The 19,127-nt window shown below is 40.3% G+C and overlaps 1 protein-coding gene across 2 annotated transcripts in view; it reads right to left on the bottom strand.

Annotated features, from left to right (window-relative positions):
- The window catches only part of LOC128666778 (oocyte zinc finger protein XlCOF7.1-like), a 98,517-nt gene that overhangs the window by 45,177 nt on the left and 34,213 nt on the right, over positions 1-19,127 (bottom strand). For both annotated transcript variants that reach the window (XM_053721569.1, XM_053721568.1), the window contains exon 6: positions 4,312-4,401. In XM_053721569.1, the coding sequence (XP_053577544.1) occupies positions 4,312-4,401 (90 nt within the window). The remainder of the gene's footprint in view (positions 1-4,311; positions 4,402-19,127) is intronic.

The following is a 19,127-nucleotide window of genomic DNA, read 5'->3' as shown; positions in this document are numbered from 1 at the left end:
GAACTGGGTGTATCACTCCCATCTTTAACAGGTCTTCTACACAATGTAAGAATGCCTGTCTCTTTATTTGGTTTGAGGATAAGTGAGACATGTGGAACCTTCCCCTTGGGGGTAGTTCCTTGAATTCCAGGAGATAACCTTGAGAAACTATTTCTAGCGCCCAAGGATCCTGAACATCTCTTGCCCAAGCCTGAGCAAAGAGAGAGAGTCTGCCCCCCACTAGATCCAGTCCCGGATCGGGGGCTACTCCTTCATGCTGTTTTGTTAGCAGTGGCAAGCTTCTTGGCCTGCTTACCCTTGTTCCAGCCTTGCATTGGTTTCCAGGCTGGTTTGGGTTGTGAGGCATTACCCTCTTGCTTAGAGGATGCAGAAATAGAGGCCGGTCCGTTTCTGCGAAAGGGACGAAAATTAGACTTATTTTTAGCCTTAAAAGACCTATCCTGTGGAAGGGCGTGGCCCTTTCCCCCAGTGATGTCTGAAATAATCTCTTTCAATTCTGGTCCAAATAAAGTTTTACCTTTGAAAGGGATGTTAAGCAATTTTGTCTTGGATGACACATCCGCTGACCAAGACTTTAGCCAAAGCGCTCTGCGCGCCACAATAGCAAACCCTGAATTTTTCGCCGCTAATCTAGCTAATTGCAAAGCGGCATCTAAAATAAAAGAGTTAGCCAATTTAAGTGCGTGAACTCTGTCCATAACCTCTTCATATGGAGTTTCTCTACTGAGCGACTTTTCTAGTTCCTCGAACCAGAACCACGCTGCCGTAGTGACAGGAACAATGCACGAAATTGGTTGTAGAAGGTAGCCTTGCTGTACAAAAATCTTTTTAAGCAAACCTTCCAATTTTTTATCCATAGGATCTTTGAAAGCACAACTATCTTCGATAGGAATAGTAGTGCGTTTGTTTAGAGTAGAAACTGCCCCCTCGACCTTAGGGACTGTCTGCCATAAGTCCTTTCTGGGGTCGACCATAGGAAATAATTTCTTAAATATAGGGGGGGGAACAAAAGGTATGCCGGGCTTTTCCCACTCCTTATTTACTATGTCCGCCACCCGCTTGGGTATAGGAAAAGCGTCGGGGGGCACCGGAACCTCTAGGAACTTGTCCATCTTGCATAATTTCTCTGGAATGACCAAGTTGTCACAATCATCCAGAGTAGATAACACCTCCTTAAGCAGTGCGCGGAGATGTTCTAATTTAAATGTCACATCATCAGGTTCAGCTTGATGAGAAATTTTTCCTGAATCTGAGATTTCTCCATCTGACAAAACCTCCCTCATGGCCCCTTCAGATTGGTGTGAGGGTATGACAGAACAGTTATCATCAGCGCCCTCTTGCTCTTCAGTGTTTAAAACAGAGCAATCGCGCTTTCTCTGATAAGTAGGCATCTTGGATAAAATATTTGCTATGGAGCTATCCATTACAGCCGTTAATTGTTGCATGGTAATAAGCATTGGCGCACTAGATGTACTAGGGGCCTCCTGCGTGGGCAAAACTGGTGTAGACACAGTAGGAGATTATGTAGTATCATGTTTACTCCCCTCATTTGAGGAATCATCTTGGGCAATTTCATTATCTGTGGCAGTACTGTCCTTACTTTGTTTGGACGCTATGGCACAATTATCACATAAATTTAAATGGGGAGACACATTGGCTTTCATACATATAGAACATAGCTTATCTGAAGGTACAGACATGTTAAACAGGCTTAAACTTGTCAACAAAGCACAAAAAACGTTTTAAAACAAAACCGTTACTGTCTCTTTAAATTTCAAACAGAAAACACTTTATTACTGAATATGTGAAAAAGTATGAAGGAATTGTTAAAAAATTACCAAAATTTCACCACAGTGTCTTAAAGCATTAAAAGTATTGCACACCAAATTTCAGAGCTTTAACCCTTAAAATAACGGAACCTGAGCCGTTTTTAAATTTAACCCCTATACAGTCCCAGCTATAGTCTTTGCTGAGACCCAACCAAGCCCAGAGGGGAATACGATACCAATTGACGCCTTCTAGAAGCTTTTCCAGTGATTTTTAGATCCTCACACATGCATCTGCATGCCCTGCTCTCAAAAAACAACTGCGCAGTAATGGCGCGAAAATGAGGATCAGTCTATAACTAGAAAGGCCCCCTGACTGGAAAAGGTGTCTAACACAGTGCCTGCCGTTTTATAAACATTCCCCAAGATTATAAATGCAAATTGTCAGCCTAAATCTGAATAATATGCCCAAATAAAGCAATCGATTTAGCCCATAAAAATGTCTACCAGTTTTTTAGCCCATATTCAGCCCTTTATTCTGTTTGTTTGACTAAGAAAATGGCTTACCGGTCCCCATGAGGGGAAATGACAGCCTTCCAGCATTACACAGTCTTGTTAGAAATATGGCTAGTCATACCTTAAGCAGAAAAGTCTGCTAACTGTTTCCCCCAACTGAAGTTACTTCATCTCAACAGTCCTATGTGGAAACAGCAATCGATTTTAGTTACTGTCTGCTAAAATCATCTTCCTCTCACAAACAGAAATCTTCATCCTTTTCTGTTTCAGAGTAAATAGTACATACCAGCACTATTTTAAAATAACAAACAAACACTTGATAGAAGAATAAAAACTACATTTAAACACCAAAAAACTCTTAACCATCTCCGTGGAGATGTTGCCTGTGCAACGGCAAAGAGAATGACTGGGGTGGGCGGAGCCTAGGAGGGACTATATGGCCAGCTTTGCTGGGACTCTTTGCCATTTCCTGTTGGGGAAGAGAATATCCCACAAGTAAGGATGACGCCGTGGACCGGACACACCAATGTTGGAGAAATTAGCATCTGCGCTTACCTAGGTTTAGCTTTCAAAAACAATACCACAAGAACAAAGCAAATTGGATGATAAAAGTAAATTGGAAAGTTGTTTAAAATCACCTGCCCTATTTGAATCATGAAAGTTTATTTTGACTAGACTGTCCATTTAATATTTGCGCTAGTGTAGGGATCACCCTCCCACCTGGCACCTACCACCCCCTGATCCCTTCCAAAACAACTCTCTTCCCTCCCCTCCCCCCATAGGCAAATTTCCCCGTTTACGAGGGCACGTTAAATAACTGCTCAAGTTATAAGGGGTTGAAGTGAGGGGATGTGGCGTGTTAGAAAAAAAAGGCACTTTACATAGCGGTCTATGGGGAATGTGTTTAAACTGTAAATATATATATATATGCTTATATATTTATGTGATAATATGTGTATATATATATACACACATATAGACACATAGATATAAATGTATATATTCATATATATTTTAAATATGCTGCCCAACGCTGCACGACTTACCCCCTTCGCTACGCTAGATTCTTTGCCGTGTCTATTGGCATCAGAACGAGGCTCCCATTGGAGCCTAGGGCAGCGCGCTTTTGTGAGCGCAAAGCTTCCATGCAATGTGAACGCGACCTCGCTCTGTCTGTCTTTCGCTCTCTTGGTCACTCTCTCTGCACTGGTATTACAAGTTGAAAGTAAACTGCTTTTGCTCTAGCAGTAACCCGACTAGCGCAAAAATACGAAGTTCTCTGTCTCTCGCTCTCTCTCTGTCTATCGCTCTCTGTCTCTCGAGTCTCGCCCTCTCTTTGGGAATTCAAGGAGGCGAACCTGAAATTCTGCCCAACCTCCTGGCACTCCTGCCTGCTTTACTTGTAATACCAGCACATATTTGCGTGCACTGGTATTACAGAGTGGGGTACAAATATCGAGCTTGTGAAAGCACAATTTTTGCGCTCCACTTATAAACTAGCCAAAAATAAGTAAATTGGAAAATTGTTTAAAAATGCCTGCTCTGTCAGAATCATAAAACAAGAAAAAATTTCTGGTTTCATGTTCCTCTTTGTCTGTTAAATGATGCAATTCTTTTGTGCTTTATAACATTGCCCCCTCCCACCTACTTTCTAATTCCACCCGGCTAGCAACAGTTTTTGTGTATAACACTATTATTTGTCCAAAAATGACACTCACAGGACCAGTGTAACTCACAATTTCAATAGGCACTATGGATTGGTTGACTCTCTTTGTCAGCTGACTGAAAACCACATAAACGCTGTTACACTTTTCACGGTGAACGCACAGCACAATGAGCAGCTATTCCAATAAGCTTTAAAACTTCAATGCAACGCGTTTCACGGCTTTTCAAAGTTACATCAGGCATTTCTGGCCTAGGTAATACTCAGTAATATTCAGTGTGATTGTTTAGCTTAAAACAACTCCCTGACCAGTGATATAAAATGTACACTACTTACAGACACTATAAAAAAGGAAATAAAAATTACCTGCACTGCCGATGTCACACAATTCCTGCTCTATAGCTTCCATCTGACATGTCACACTCGCATCTTCTGTCTGATCATCATTAATATTACCTGTCAGATAATTTAAAGTTTAGGATTTTAGCTTCACTCCAAAAACTTATTTCTAAATGGCTATTTAATACTTTACATTCCATAGATACTTGATTGTCTAAAAAAAAGTAGTGAATTGCCCCTGTCATTTGAATTCAATATTTCAGATATATGTGAGAATATTGGGTATCTAAGAACAAAAACAGGTTTCATTACTTAAAAAAATTTTTTTTTAAAATAATTTGCAGACAGGTCAATATATACACATGTTAAATGCCCATTATTGGGTAAGGGATGAAATGCTCCAATTTAATAGAGCATGGTGAACTTGTAACACTATGTGCTTAGCACGCGCAACAGAGTTACCACTTATGAGAACTGGTCCTGAGAGGACACTGATGGTTAGCCAATCAGCAGTCTTTATAGCACAGCTGGTTTGTGCGACTAACTCTGTTTATTAAGTTACATTCCTCAATGGACTTCCCTTCTTTGTAAAGATTATACAGTTTTTCCTGTTTTAGGTCATATTTTATTATTGGACAAAGCAACTGAACCATCCCTTTTATTTGTTTCCTCTTTTTATCATATATTTAGAAAATAAGAGGGGGCATACATGCGCCATTTACATAAAGCAGAGGGTGAGAGAGAAGGGAAGAGAGGGCGTGTGTGTGTATTATTTACATGAAGCAGAGGGTGAGAGAGAAGAGAGGGCGTGTGTGTGTATCAATTACATGAAGCAGAGGGTGAGAGAGAAGGGAAGAGAGGGCATGTGTGTGTGTATTATTTACATGAAGCAGAGGGTGAGAGAGAAGGGAAGAGAGGGCGTGTGTGTGTATTATTTACATGAAGCAGAGGGTGAGAGAGAAGGGAAGAGAGGGCATGTGTGTGTGTATTATTTACATGAAGCAGAGGGTGAGAGAGAAGGGAAGAGAGGGCGTGTGTGTATCATTTACATGATACAGAGGGTGAGAGAGAGAAGGGAAGAGAGGGCATGTGTGTGTATCATTTACATGAAGCAGAGGGTGAGAGAGAAGGGAAGAGAGGGCATGTGTGTGTGTATCATTTACATGAGCAGAGGGTGAGAGAGAAGGGAAGAGAGGGCATGTGTGTGTAAAATTTACATGATACAGAGGGTGAGATAGAAGGGAAGAGAGGGCATGTGTGTGTATCATTTACATGATACAGAGGGTGAGATAGAAGGGAAGAGAGGGCATGTGTGTGTATCATTTACATGATATAGAGGGTGAGAGAGAAGAGAAGAGAGGGCATGTGTGTGTATCATTTACATGATACAGAGGGTGAGAGAGAAGGGAAGAGAGGGTGTGTGTGTGTATCATTTACATGATACAGAGGGTGAGAGAGAAGGGAAGAGAGGGCATGTGTGTGTATCATTTACATGATACAGAGGGTGAGAGAGAAGGGAAGAGAGGGCGTGTGTGTGTATCATTTACATGATACAGAGGGTGAGAGAGAAGGGAAGAGAGGGTGTGTGTGTGTGTATCATTTACATGATACAGAGGGTGAGAGAGAAGGGAAGAGAGGGCATGTGTGTGTATCATTTACATGATACAGAGGGTGAGAGAGAAGGGAAGAGAGGGCATGTGTGTGTATCATTTACATGAGCAGAGGGTGAGAGAGAAGGGAAGAGAGGGCATGTGTGTGTGTATCATTTACATGAAGCAGAGGGTGAGAGAGAAGGGAAGAGAGGGCATGTGTGTGTGTATCATTTACATGAAGCAGAGGGTGAGAGAGAAGGGAAGAGAGGGCTTGTGTGTGTGTGTGTATCATTTACATGAAGCAGAGGGTGAGAGAGAAGGGAAGAGAGGGCATGTGTGTGTATCATTTACATGAAGCAGAGGGTGAGAGAGAAGGGAAGAGAGGGCATGTGTGTGTATCATTTACATAAAGCAGAGGGTGAGAGAGAAGGGAAGAGAGGGCATGTGTGTGTATCATTTACATGAAGCAGAGGGTGAGAGAGAAGGGAAGAGAGGGCATGTGTGTGTATCATTTATATGAGCAGATGGTGAGAGAGAAGGGAAGAGAGGGCATGTGTGTTTATCATTTACATGAAGCAGAGGGTGAGAGAGAAGGTAAGAGAGGGCATGTGTGTGTATCATTTACATGAGCAGAGAGTAAGAGAGAAGGGAAGAGAGGGCATGTGTGTGCGTGTGTGTGTGTATCATTTACACAAGCAGAGGGTGAGAGAGAAGGGAAGAGAGGGCATGTGTGTGTACCATTTACATGATACAGAGGGAGAGAGAGAAGGGAAGAGAGGGCATGTGTGTGTATCATTTACATGAAGCAGAGGGTGAGAGAGAAGGGAAGAGAGGGCATGTGTGTGTATCAATTACATGATACAGAGGGTGAGAGAGAAGGGAAGAGAGGGCATGTGTGTGTATCAATTACATGATACAGAGGGTGAGAGAGAAGGGAAGAGAGGGCATGTGTGTGTATCATTTACATGAGCAGAAGGTGAGAGAGAAGGGAAGAGAGGGCATGTGTGTGTACCATTTACATGAGCAGAGGGTGAGAGAGAAGGGAAGAGAGGGAGTGTGTGTGTATTATTTACATGAAGCAGAGGGTGAGAGAGAAGGGAAGAGAGGGCGTGTGTGTGTGTATCATTTACATGATAGAGGGTGAGAGAGAAGGGAAGAGAGGGCATGTGTGTGTATCATTTACATGAGCAGATGGTGTGAGAGAAGGGAAGAGTGGGCATGTGTGTGTATCATTTACATGAAGCAGAGGGTGAGAGAGAAGGGAAGAGAGGGCATGTGTGTGTATCATTTACATGAGCAGAGAGTAAGAGAGAAGGGAAGAGAGGGCGTGTGTGTGCGTGTATCATTTACACGAGCAGAGGGTGAGAGAGAAGGGAAGAGAGGGCATGTGTGTGTACCATTTACATGATACAGAGGGAGAGAGAGAGAGAAGGGAAGAGAGGGCATGTGTGTGTATCATTTACATGAAACAGAGGGTGAGAGAGAAGGGAAGAGAGGGCATGTGTGTGTATCAATTACATGATACAGAGGGTGAGAGAGAAGGGAAGAGAGGGCATGTGTGTGTATCAATTACATGATACAGAGGGTGAGAGAGAAGGGAAGAGAGGGCATGTGTGTGTACCATTTACATGATACAGAAGGTGAGAGAGAAGGGAAGAGAGGGCATGTGTGTGTACCATTTACATGAGCAGAAGGTGAGAGAGAAGGGAAGAGAGGGCATGTGTGTGTATCATTTACATGAGCAGAAGGTGAGAGAGAAGGGAAGAGAGGGCGTGTGTGTGTATTATTTACATGAAGCAGAGGGTGAGAGAGAAGGGAAGAGAGGGCGTGTGTGTGTATCATTTACATCATACAGAGGGTGAGAGAGAAGGGAAGAGAGGGCGTGTGTGTGTATTATTTACATGAAGCAGAGGGTGAGAGAGAAGGGAAGAGAGGGCGTGTGTGTGTATCATTTACATGATACAGAGGGTGAGAGAGAAGGGAAGAGAGGGCGTGTGTGTGTATCATTTACATGAAGCAGAGGGTGAGAGAGAAGGGAAGAGAGGGCATGTGTGTGTACCATTTACATGAGAAGAGGGTGAGAGAGAAGGGAAGAGAGTGTGTGTGTGTGTGTACTATTTACATGAGCAGAGGGCGAGATAGAAGGGAAGAGAGGGCATGTGTGTGTACCATTTACATGAGCAGAGGGTGAGATAGAAGGGAAGAGAGGGCATGTGTGTGTACCATTTACATGAGCAGAGGGTGAGAGAGAAGAGAAGAGAGGGCATGTGTGTGTACCATTTACATGAGCAGAGGGTGAGAGAGAAGGAAGAGAGGGCATGTGTGTGTATCATTTACATGAAGCAGAGGGTGAGAGAGAAGGAAGAGAGGGCATGTGTGTGTACCATTTACATGATACAGAGGGTGAGAGAGAAGGGAAGAGAGGGCATGTGTGTGTATCATTTACATGATACAGAGGGTGAGAGAGAGAAGGGAAGAGAGGGCATGTGTGTGTATCATTTACATGAAGCAGAGGGTGAGAGAGAAGGGAAGAGAGGGCATGTGTGTGTATCATTTACATGATACAGAGGGTGAGAGAGAAGGGAAGAGAGGGCATGTGTGTGTATCAATTACATGATACAGAGGGTGAGAGAGAAGGGAAGAGAGGGCATGTGTGTGTACCATTTACATGATACAGAAGGTGAGAGAGAAGGGAAGAGAGGGCATGTGTGTGTACCATTTACATGAGCAGAAGGTGAGAGAGAAGGGAAGAGAGGGCATGTGTGTGTATCATTTACATGAGCAGAAGGTGAGAGAGAAGGGAAGAGAGGGCGTGTGTGTGTATCATTTACATGAAGCAGAGGGTGAGAGAGAAGGGAAGAGAGGGCGTGTGTGTGTATCATTTACATGATACAGAGGGTGAGAGAGAAGGGAAGAGAGGGCGTGTGTGTGTGTATTATTTACATGAAGCAGAGGGTGAGAGAGAAGGGAAGAGAGGGCGTGTGTGTGTATCATTTACATGATACAGAGGGTGAGAGAGAAGGGAAGAGAGGGCGTGTGTGTGTATCATTTACATGAAGCAGAGGGTGAGAGAGAAGGGAAGAGAGGGCATGTGTGTGTACCATTTACATGAGAAGAGGGTGAGAGAGAAGGGAAGAGAGTGTGTGTGTGTGTGTACTATTTACATGAGCAGAGGGCGAGATAGAAGGGAAGAGAGGGCATGTGTGTGTACCATTTACATGAGCAGAGGGCGAGATAGAAGGGAAGAGAGGGCATGTGTGTGTACCATTTACATGAGCAGAGGGTGAGATAGAAGGGAAGAGAGGGCATGTGTGTGTACCATTTACATGAGCAGAGGGTGAGAGAGAAGGGAAGAGAGGGCATGTGTGTGTACCATTTACATGAGCAGAGGGTGAGAGAGAAGGGAAGAGAGGGCATGTGTGTGTATCATTTACATGAAGCAGAGGGTTAGAGAGAAGGGAAGAGAGGGCATGTGTGTGTACCATTTACATGAAGCAGAGGGTGAGAGAGAAGGGAAGAGAGGGCGTGTGTGTGTATTATTTACATGAAGCAGAGGGTGAGAGAGAAGGGAAGAGAGAGCATGTGTGTGTACCATTTACATGAAGCAGAGGGTGAGAGAGAAGGGAAGAGAGGGCATGTGTGTGTACGATTTACATAAAGCAGAGGGTGAGAGAGAAGGGAAGAGAGGGCATGTGTGTGTACCATTTACATGAGCAGAAGGTGAGAGAGAAGGGAAGAGAGGGCATGTGTGTGTACCATTTACATGAGCAGAAGGTGAGAGAGAAGGGAAGAGAGGGCATGTGTGTGTACCATTTACATGAAGCAGAGGGTGAGAGAGAAGGGAAGAGAGGGCATGTGTGTGTACGATTTACATAAAGCAGAGGGTGAGAGAGAAGGGAAGAGAGGGCATGTGTGTGTACCATTTACATGAAGCAGAGGGTGAGAGAGAAGGGAAGAGAGGGCATGTGTGTGTATGATTTACATGAAGCAGAGGGTGAGAGAGAAGGGAAGAGAGGGCACGTGTGTGTATCATTTACATGAAGCAGAGGGTGAGAGAGAAGGGAAGAGAGGGCATGTGTGTGTATCATTTACATAAAGCAGAGGGTGAGAGAGAAGGGAAGAGAGGGCGTGTGTGTGTATGATTTACATAAAGCAGAGGGTGAGAGAGAAGGGAAGAGAGGGCATGTGTGTGTATCATTTACATGAAGAAGAGGGTGAGAGAGAAGGGAAGAGAGGGCATGTGTGTGTATCATTTACATGAAGTAGAGGGTGAGAGAGAAGGGAAGAGAGGGCATGTGTGTGTATCATTTATATGAGCAGAAGGTGAGAGAGAAGGGAAGAGAGGGCATGTGTGTGTATCATTTACATGATCAGAAGGTGAGAGAGAAGGGAAGAGAGGGCATGTGTGTGTACCATGTACATGAGCAGAGGGTGAGAGAGAAGGGAAGAGAGGGTGTGTGTGTTTATCATTTACATGATACAGAGGGTGAGAGAGAAGGGAAGAGAGGGCGTGTGTGTGTGTATCATTTACATGAAGCAGAGGGTGAGAGAGAAGGGAAGAGAGGGCATGTGTGTGTATCATTTACATGAAGCAGAGGGTGAGAGAGAAGGGAAGAGAGGGCATGTGTGTGTACCATTTACATGAAGCAGAGGGTGAGAGAGAAGGGAAGAGAGGGCATGTATGTGTACCATTTACATGAGAAGAGGGTGAGAGAGAAGGGAAGAGAGTGTGTGTGTGTGTGTGTGTGTGTGTACTATTTACATGAGCAGAGGGTGAGATAGAAGGGAAGAGAGGGCATGTGTGTGTATCATTTACATGAAGCAGAGGGTGAGAGAGAAGGGAAGAGAGGGCATGTGTGTGTACCATTTACATGAAGCAGAGGGAGAGAGAGAAGGGAAGAGAGGGTGTGTGTGTGTATTATTTACATGAAGCAGAGGGTGAGAGAGAAGGGAAGAGAGGGCGTGTGTGTTTATCATTTACATGATACAGAGGGTGAGAGAGAAGGGAAGAGAGGGCGTGTGTGTGTAACATTTACATGATACAGAGGGTGAGAGAGAAGGGAAGAGAGGGCATGTGTGTGTATCATTTACATGATACAGAGGGTGAGAGAGAAGGGAAGAGAGGGCATGTGTGTGTATCATTTACATGAAGCAGAGGGTGAGAGAGAAGGGAAGAGAGGGCGTGTGTGTGTAACATTTACATGATACAGAGGGTGAGAGAGAAGGGAAGAGAGGGCATGTGTGTGTATCATTTACATGATACAGAGGGTGAGAGAGAAGGGAAGAGAGGGCATGTAGTACATAGTAGATAAGTACATAGTAGATAAGGTTGAAAAAAGACTGAAGTCCATCGAGTTCAACCTATACAAATCTAAAATACTTACAAAAAGCTCCAGTTAAGCTTAAATAACCCCATTAAAATGTGACCCATTTAATACTAGCAATCATATCCATGAATTTTGTTTATATACAGAAATTTATCCAGACTATTTTTAAATGTATCTATGGTATTGGCATTCACTACCTCCTTTGGTAATGAGTTCCACAATTTTATTGCTCTTACAGTGAAAAAACGTTTCCGTTGCAGGAGATTAAATCTCCTTTCCTCCAACCTTAAATTATGACCTCTTGTCAGAAACAATTTTCTTGGAATAAAAAGAGCTTCTGCCATCTCTGTATATGGGCCTTGAATATATTTATATAAAGTAATCATGTCACCTCTCAAGCGCCTTTTTTCTAAAGAGAACAGACCCAGTTTGGCTAGCCTCTCCTCATAGGTTAATTTCTCCAATCCCCTTATTAGCTTTGTGGCCCTTCTCTGAACTTTTTCTAGTTCTGCAATATCTTTTTTAGCAATCGGTCCCCAGAACTGCACTCCAAACTCAAGGTGAGGTCTTACCAGGGCTTTATATAATGACAGAATTATGCTTTCCTCCCTTGAATCAATGCCTCTTTTAATACATGCTAGTATCTTATTAGCCTTTGAAGCCGCTGCCCTGCATTGTGCACTCATCTTTAGCTTGTTATCTATTACTACTCCCAAATCCCTTTCCTCCTGTGTTTGGCTAAGTCTTGTCCCATTTAAAAAATACATAGCCTGCTTATTTTTACTTCCAAAATGTAGAACCTTACATTTTTCCGTATTAAATCTCATTTTCCATTCACTTGCCCATAGTTCTAATTTTAGCAAATCCCTTTGCAAAGAGAGTTCATCCTGCTCTGACCTAATGACCTTACTTAACTTAGTATCATCTGCAAAAATAGAGATGTCGCTATTTAATCCTTGCTCCAAGTCATTTATAAAAATATTAAAAAGAACAGGGCCCAGTACTGATCCCTGGGGGACGCCACTGATTACCTTTGTCCAATCTGAGTATGATCCATTTACTGCTACTCGTTGCTCCCTATCTTTTATCCAGTTATTTATCCATGAGCTAACATTTTCAGCTATTCCCAGTCCCTTAATTTTGTGCATTAATCTCTCATGTGGCACTGTATCAAATGCCTTTGCAAAATCTAAGTATATCACATCAACTGATTCCCCTTTATCTATATTTTTACTTACTTCCTCGTAGAATCTAATTAGATTGGTTTGACATGATCTATTTCTCCTAAAGCCATGCTGATTAGAACTCATAATCTTGTTTACACGAATATGCTCATCAATATAATCCCTTATAATCCCTTCAAATATCTTCCCCACTATTGATGTCAGACTAACTGGTCTATAGCTTCCTGGATCATCCCTGCTTCCCTTTTTGAAGAGTGGCACCACATCAGCTTTACGCCAATCCTGGGGGTACCATGCCTGAGGATAATGAGTCTTGAAAAATTAAGAGTAAAGGTTTGTCTATAACAGTGCTAAGTTCACTTAACACCCTTGGGTGTATTCCATCTGGGCCTGGAGTTTTATTTACCTTAATATTTTTTAGTTTTTTCCTGATATCCTCTAAACAAAACCCAGTTAGTGGTATGGACTGGCATGTTCTATTCTGTTCCAAAGTATCATTCAATGGTTCCTCTCTTGTGTATACTGAAGAAAAAAACTGGTTTAGTACCTCAGCCTTCTCCCTGTCATTATTTATCATGCTACCCTCCACACATTTTAATGTACCTATATTATCCTTCTTAGACTTTTTGCTATTTATGTACTTAAAGAACCTTTTAGGGTTAGACTTAGAATCCTTGGCAATTAATTTTTCATTTTCAATTTTGGCTAATTTGATTGCTTTTTTGCATGCTTTGTTACATTCCTTATAAATATTGTATGCTGAGTCTGTACTATTTTCTTTTAATAATTTAAATGCCCTACGTTTTTTCCTAATTTCTTTTAACACATTTTTATTTAGCCATAACGGCTTAGTTTTTTTATTTTATTTTTATAACCATATGGTATGTATTGATATGTATATTTATTTAACAAATTTTTAAATATTATCCATTTATCCTCTGTATTTTTATTAGAAAATACATTGTCCCAATTTATATTATTTAATGATTTCCTTAAATCGTTGAAATTTTGCTTTCTTGAAATTAAAAGTCTTAGTTAAGCCTTTAAAACACTGCATATGAAAAGAGATTTCAAATGTGACCATGTTATGATCACTGTTACCCAAATGTTCTTTAACTTCTATGTTTGATATTATATCTGTATTGTTTGATAGCACTAAATCCAATATAGCTTTACTCCTAGTTGGCTCCTCTATTAATTGTGACAAGAAGTTATCCCTGAGAACATTTAAAAATCTATCCCCCTTAGCTGAATTACTAGTTTCATTGGCCCAGTTTATATCAGGGTAGTTAAAATCTCCCATAATTACAGCACTGTTATTAGCAGCCTTACCTATTTGGATAAGTAGTTGAGTTTCCTCCGGGTCACTAATGTTGGGAGGCTTGTAGCATGTTCCTAGTAATATTTTTTTAGAATTTTTCCCCCCACTCTTTATTTCAACCCACAGGGTCTCTACATTGTCACTTGTATCATAAATATCTTCCCTTATTGTAGGTTTAAGGTCAGGTTTAATATACATGCAGATTCCTCCACCCCTTTTATTATTCCTGTCCCTCCTAAATAATGTATACCCCTCTAAGTTAACTGCCCAGTCATGTGAATCATCCCACCAAGTTTCAGTTATACTGATAACATCATAGTCCTCTTCTGCAACTAAGAGCGTCAGCTCCCCCATTTTACCTGTCATGCTTCTTGCATTTGTTGTCATACATTTAATTTTCATGTGCTTTCTGCTGCTACTTGGTGTACTTTCCTCTATACTTTCTAATGTGACATTTCTTAAGTCATCCCTTCCTTGAGATATTAAGGGAGTGACATATTCAGACACTGATCTCTCTGTTCTATTTTGTTCTAATTGACCCTCCCCCCCTTTGCCTAGTTTAAAAGGTTCTCTAAACGTGCTACCATCCTTTCCCCCAACACACCTGCACCCATGTCATTCAGGTGCAATCCATCCTTACTGTACAATTTGTACCCTAGTGAAAAATCAGCCCAGTGTTCTAAAAAGTCAACCCCTCATTTTTACACCATGTTTTTAGCCATGAATTAACAGACCTTAGCTCCTTCTGCCTTACTGAGTTAACACACGGCACTGGTAATATCTCAGAAAATATTACTTTGGAGGTCCTTGCTTTAAGCTTGCTACCTAACTCCCTGAAGTCATTTTTTAGGGACTCTCCATCTCCCACTGATTTCTTCATTAGTACCAATATGCACCATGACTGCAGGATCAGACCCGCATCCCCTCTAACAATCTATCAATACGCTCCACAATATGCCTAACACGAGCCCCTGGAAGACAGCAAACTGTTCTATGTAAAGGGTCTGGATGACAAATTACCCTATCAACCTTCCTTATAATAGAGTCTCCTACCACCAACATCTGCCTCTGGCCCTGACTTGTATGCCCCTCTTCCATGACTGAAGGACTGCCCACCATAGTATGCTCCTCTTCCACAGCTAAAGGACTGTTCACTATACTAGGCAACAAGGCCCTCTCTGACACTGCCACCCCTGAACTGATATCCCCAACATCTTCACTTAATCTTGCAAATCTATTGGGGTGTACCAGCTCAGAACTGGCCTGTCTCTTCCGCTTACTTCGCCCTCTAACTGTGACCCAGCTACATCCTGGAGTCTCCTCATCTGAATCCTCCCCATTCCCACTGCTGGAACCATTAACAACCAGCTCAGTCCTATCCATTTCCCTTTCAAGTGTCCTGAATTTCATGTAGTGTTGCAATTCGTTCCTCCAGATCCCCAATACGAGTTTCTAAAGAGACAATATGCTCGCACTTGCCACAAACATATAATCCCAGAAGCGGCTGCTCCAGTGATGCAAACATGTTGCAAGCTGTACACTGAATGAGATTCTCACACATTCTTAATAAAAGGTTTAACTTAAAAGTATAAAATAAATATATTTTCCCTTGGTTACCCCAAAACCTTGTTTGCCTAACTACCTTGGTTAGCTAACTATTATACTTAAACAGACAATGTTACTTTAACAGAGAATCAATACAGCAAGCCTAAAAGAGCAAGCTCACAGAGTAAATGTGCTAAATTTATAGGCTTGCAAGGCCCAAACAGGTGAAAATAATCCCACCCCTAATTACCCACACAGACAGAAAAACAAAAACAAAAATTGAATGCTAGAAATAAAGTTATTTAGTTATTTCCTTTTTTTAAAATAAAAAATGCAACCCTTGCAAAGCAAATAATTTATAAAATAGCTTGGTTAGCTATTATACTTAAACAGACAATGTTACTTTAACAGAGAATCAATACAGCAAGCCTAAAAGAGCAAGCTCACAGAGTAAATGTGCTAAATTTATAGGCTTGCAAGGCCCAAACAGGTGAAAATAATCCCACCCCTAATTACCCACACAGACAGAAAAAACAAAAACAAAAATTGAATGCTAGAAATATAGTTATTTAGTTATTTCCTTTTTTTAAAATAAAAATGCAACCCTTGCAAAGCAAATAATTTATAAAAATAGCTTGGTTAGCTATTATACTTAAACAGACAATGTTACTTTAACAGAGAATCAATACAGCAAGCCTAAAAGAGCAAGCTCACAGAGTAAATGTGCTAAATTTATAGGCTTGCAAGGCCCAAACAGGTGAAAATAATCCCACCCCTAATTACCCACACAGACAGAAAAACAAAAAAAAAAATTGAATGCTAGAAATAAAGTTATTTAGCTATTTCCTTTTTTTAAAATAAAAATGCAACCCTTGCAAAGCAAATAATTTATAAAATAGCTTGGTTAGCTATTATACTTAAACAGACAATGTTACTTTTAACAGAGAATCAATACAGCAAGCCTAAAAGAGCAAGCTCACAGAGTAAATGTGCTAAATTTATAGGCTTGCAAGGCCCAAACAGGTGAAAATAATCCCACCCCTAATTACCCACACAGACAGAAAAACAAAAACAAAAATTGAATGCTAGAAATAAAGTTATTTAGTTATTTCCTTTTTTTAAAATAAAAATGCAACCCTTGCAAAGCAAATAATTTATAAAATAGCTTGGTTAGCTATTATACTTAAACAGACAATGTTACTTTAACAGAGAATCAATACAGCAAGCCTAAAAGAGCAAGCTCACAGAGTAAATGTGCTAAATTTATAGGCTTGCAAGGCCCAAACAGGTGAAAATAATCCCACCCCTAATTACCCACACAGACAGAAAAACAAAAACAAAAATTGAATGCTAGAAATAAAGTTATTTAGTTATTTCCTTTTTTTTAAAATAAAAATGCAACCCTTGCAAAGCAAATAATTTATAAAATAGCTTGGTTAGCTATTATACTTAAACAGACAATGTTACTTTAACAGAGAATCAATACAGCAAGCCTAAAAGAGCAAGCTCACAGAGTAAATGTGCTAAATTTATAGGCTTGCAAGGCCCAAACAGGTGAAAATAATCCCACCCCTAATTACCCACACAGGACAGAAAAACAAAAAAAAAAAATTGAATGCTAGAAATAAAGTTATTTAGTTATTTCCTTTTTTAAAATAAAAATGCAACCCTTGCAAAGCAAATAATTTATAAAATAGCTTGGTTAGCTATTATACTTAAACAGACAATGTTACTTTAACAGAGAATCAATACAGCAAGCCTAAAAAGAGCAAGCTCACAGAGTAAATGTGCTAAATTTATAGGCTTGCAAGGCCCAAACAGGTGAAAATAATCCCACCCCTAATTACCCACACAGACAGAAAAACAAAAAAAAAAATTGAATGCTAGAAATAATGTTATTTAGTTATTTCCTTTTTTAAAAATAAAAATGCAACCCTTGCAAAGCAAATAATTTATAAAATAGCTTGGTTAGCTATTATACTTAAACAGACAATGTTACTTTAACAGAGAATCAATACAGCAAGCCTAAAAGAGCAAGCTCACAGAGTAAATGTGCTAAATTTATAGGCTTGCAAGGCCCAAACAGGTGAAAATAATCCCACCCCTAATTACCCACACAGACAGAAAAACAAAAACAAAAATTGAATGCTAGAAATAAAGTTATTTAGTTATTTCCTTTTTTTAAAATAAAAATGCAACCCTTGCAAAGCAAATAATTTATAAAATAGCTTGGTTAGCTATTATACTTAAAGTGCATGTAAAGTCAAACAAATAGGTCTGCATCAAAGTGTTTAATTGCCCAAATAAACGTTAGTTTCATTCATCATATTTTTTCAAGATGTAAATAAAAGTCAAAATATCTAATTTTACTTGCTATTGTTTTCGCCGATTCCTCGCCTGCATTTTTGCTCCCACTTTTCTTATCTGATTGACACTCGCTGTATTAATCTTTTTTTCGTCCCTGGGGCGTCAGGCTGGTTGTTCTCCACGTCACTTTCTTTAACTGTGCATGCGTGAACTACTCGATGACGTAGCATACTCAATGCTCGTCCTCAATTCTCGCATGCGCAATACCGATAGAATCTCATTTATTCTAAGACCTGTAGAGCAATTGCAAGTAAGTATCGTTCGCTCCGCCAAATGCGCTTGCACTGCATAAGTAAAAAATGTCTTTAAAATCGCAACCAAACATCGAAGACAATACTCTAACGAAAATTAAATATAGATATTGCTTTATGAATTCATCTGTTTATTACCATGTCTCGATCGTAACTATATAACTTTATTTATTAAAAACAGTTATATCCAAATACCTTACGGAGTTTAAACGCATGCGCAATGGGAAAGGAGGTGCAGAGCTTTAGAGAGTTTAGCTCGCTATACGCATGCGCGTTTTCTCCTGAATTTTTTAAACGCATGCGCAAATGTAGGCCCTGGTCGTGAACGAGCTTCAAACAAACGTCACGGGGTGGGCGTAAAATATTGGAAATGAGGCATCGGATATAGGGCTGCAGTCCAGGAAGAAGACGGTTGGGAGGAGTTGAGTGCTTACAACGGAGATAAGTTATAAATTAAATAAAAACTATATAACTTGTCTTTATTATAATTATATTAATGCGGTTTGACTATTTATAACATTGTGAGCAAGTAGGTTTAATTTTAATAAGTAAAATTTACATTCACTTTAAACAGACAATGTTTACTTTAACAGAGAATCAATACTGCAAGCCTAAAAGAGCAAGCTCACAGAGTAAATGTGCTAAATTTATAGGCTTTGCAAGGCCCAAACAGGTGAAAATAATCCCACCCCTAATTACCCACACAGACAGAAAAACCAAAAAAAAAAAATTGAATGCTAGAAATAAAGTTATTTAGTTATTTCCTTTTTTTAAAATAAAAATGCAACCCTTGCAAAGCAAATAATTTATAAAATAGCTTGGTTAGCTATTATACTTAAAACAGACAATGTTACTTTAAACAGAGAATCAATACAGCAAGCCTAAAAGAGCAAGCTCACAGAGTAAATGTGCTAAATTTATAGGCTTGCAAGGCCCAAACAGGTGAAAATAATCCCACCCCTAATTACCCACACAGACAGAAAAACAAAAAAAAAAAAGTTGGAATCCTAGAAAAAAAGTTATTTAGTTATTTCCTTTTTTTAAAATAAAAATGCAACCCTTGCAAAGCAAATAATTTATAAAATAGCTTGGTTAGCTATTATACTTAAACAGACAATGTTACTTTTAACAGAGAATCAATACAGCAAGCCTAAAAAGAGCATGCTCACAGAGTAAATGTGCTAAATTTATAGGCTTGCAAGGCCCAAACAGTGAAAATAAATCCACCCCTAATTACCCACACAGACAGAAAAAAC

This window comes from Bombina bombina, chromosome 7 (genome assembly GCF_027579735.1).
Source record: "Bombina bombina isolate aBomBom1 chromosome 7, aBomBom1.pri, whole genome shotgun sequence".
Lineage (NCBI taxonomy): Eukaryota > Metazoa > Chordata > Amphibia > Anura > Bombinatoridae > Bombina > Bombina bombina.
This window is presented reverse-complemented; position numbering and strand designations above follow the sequence as displayed.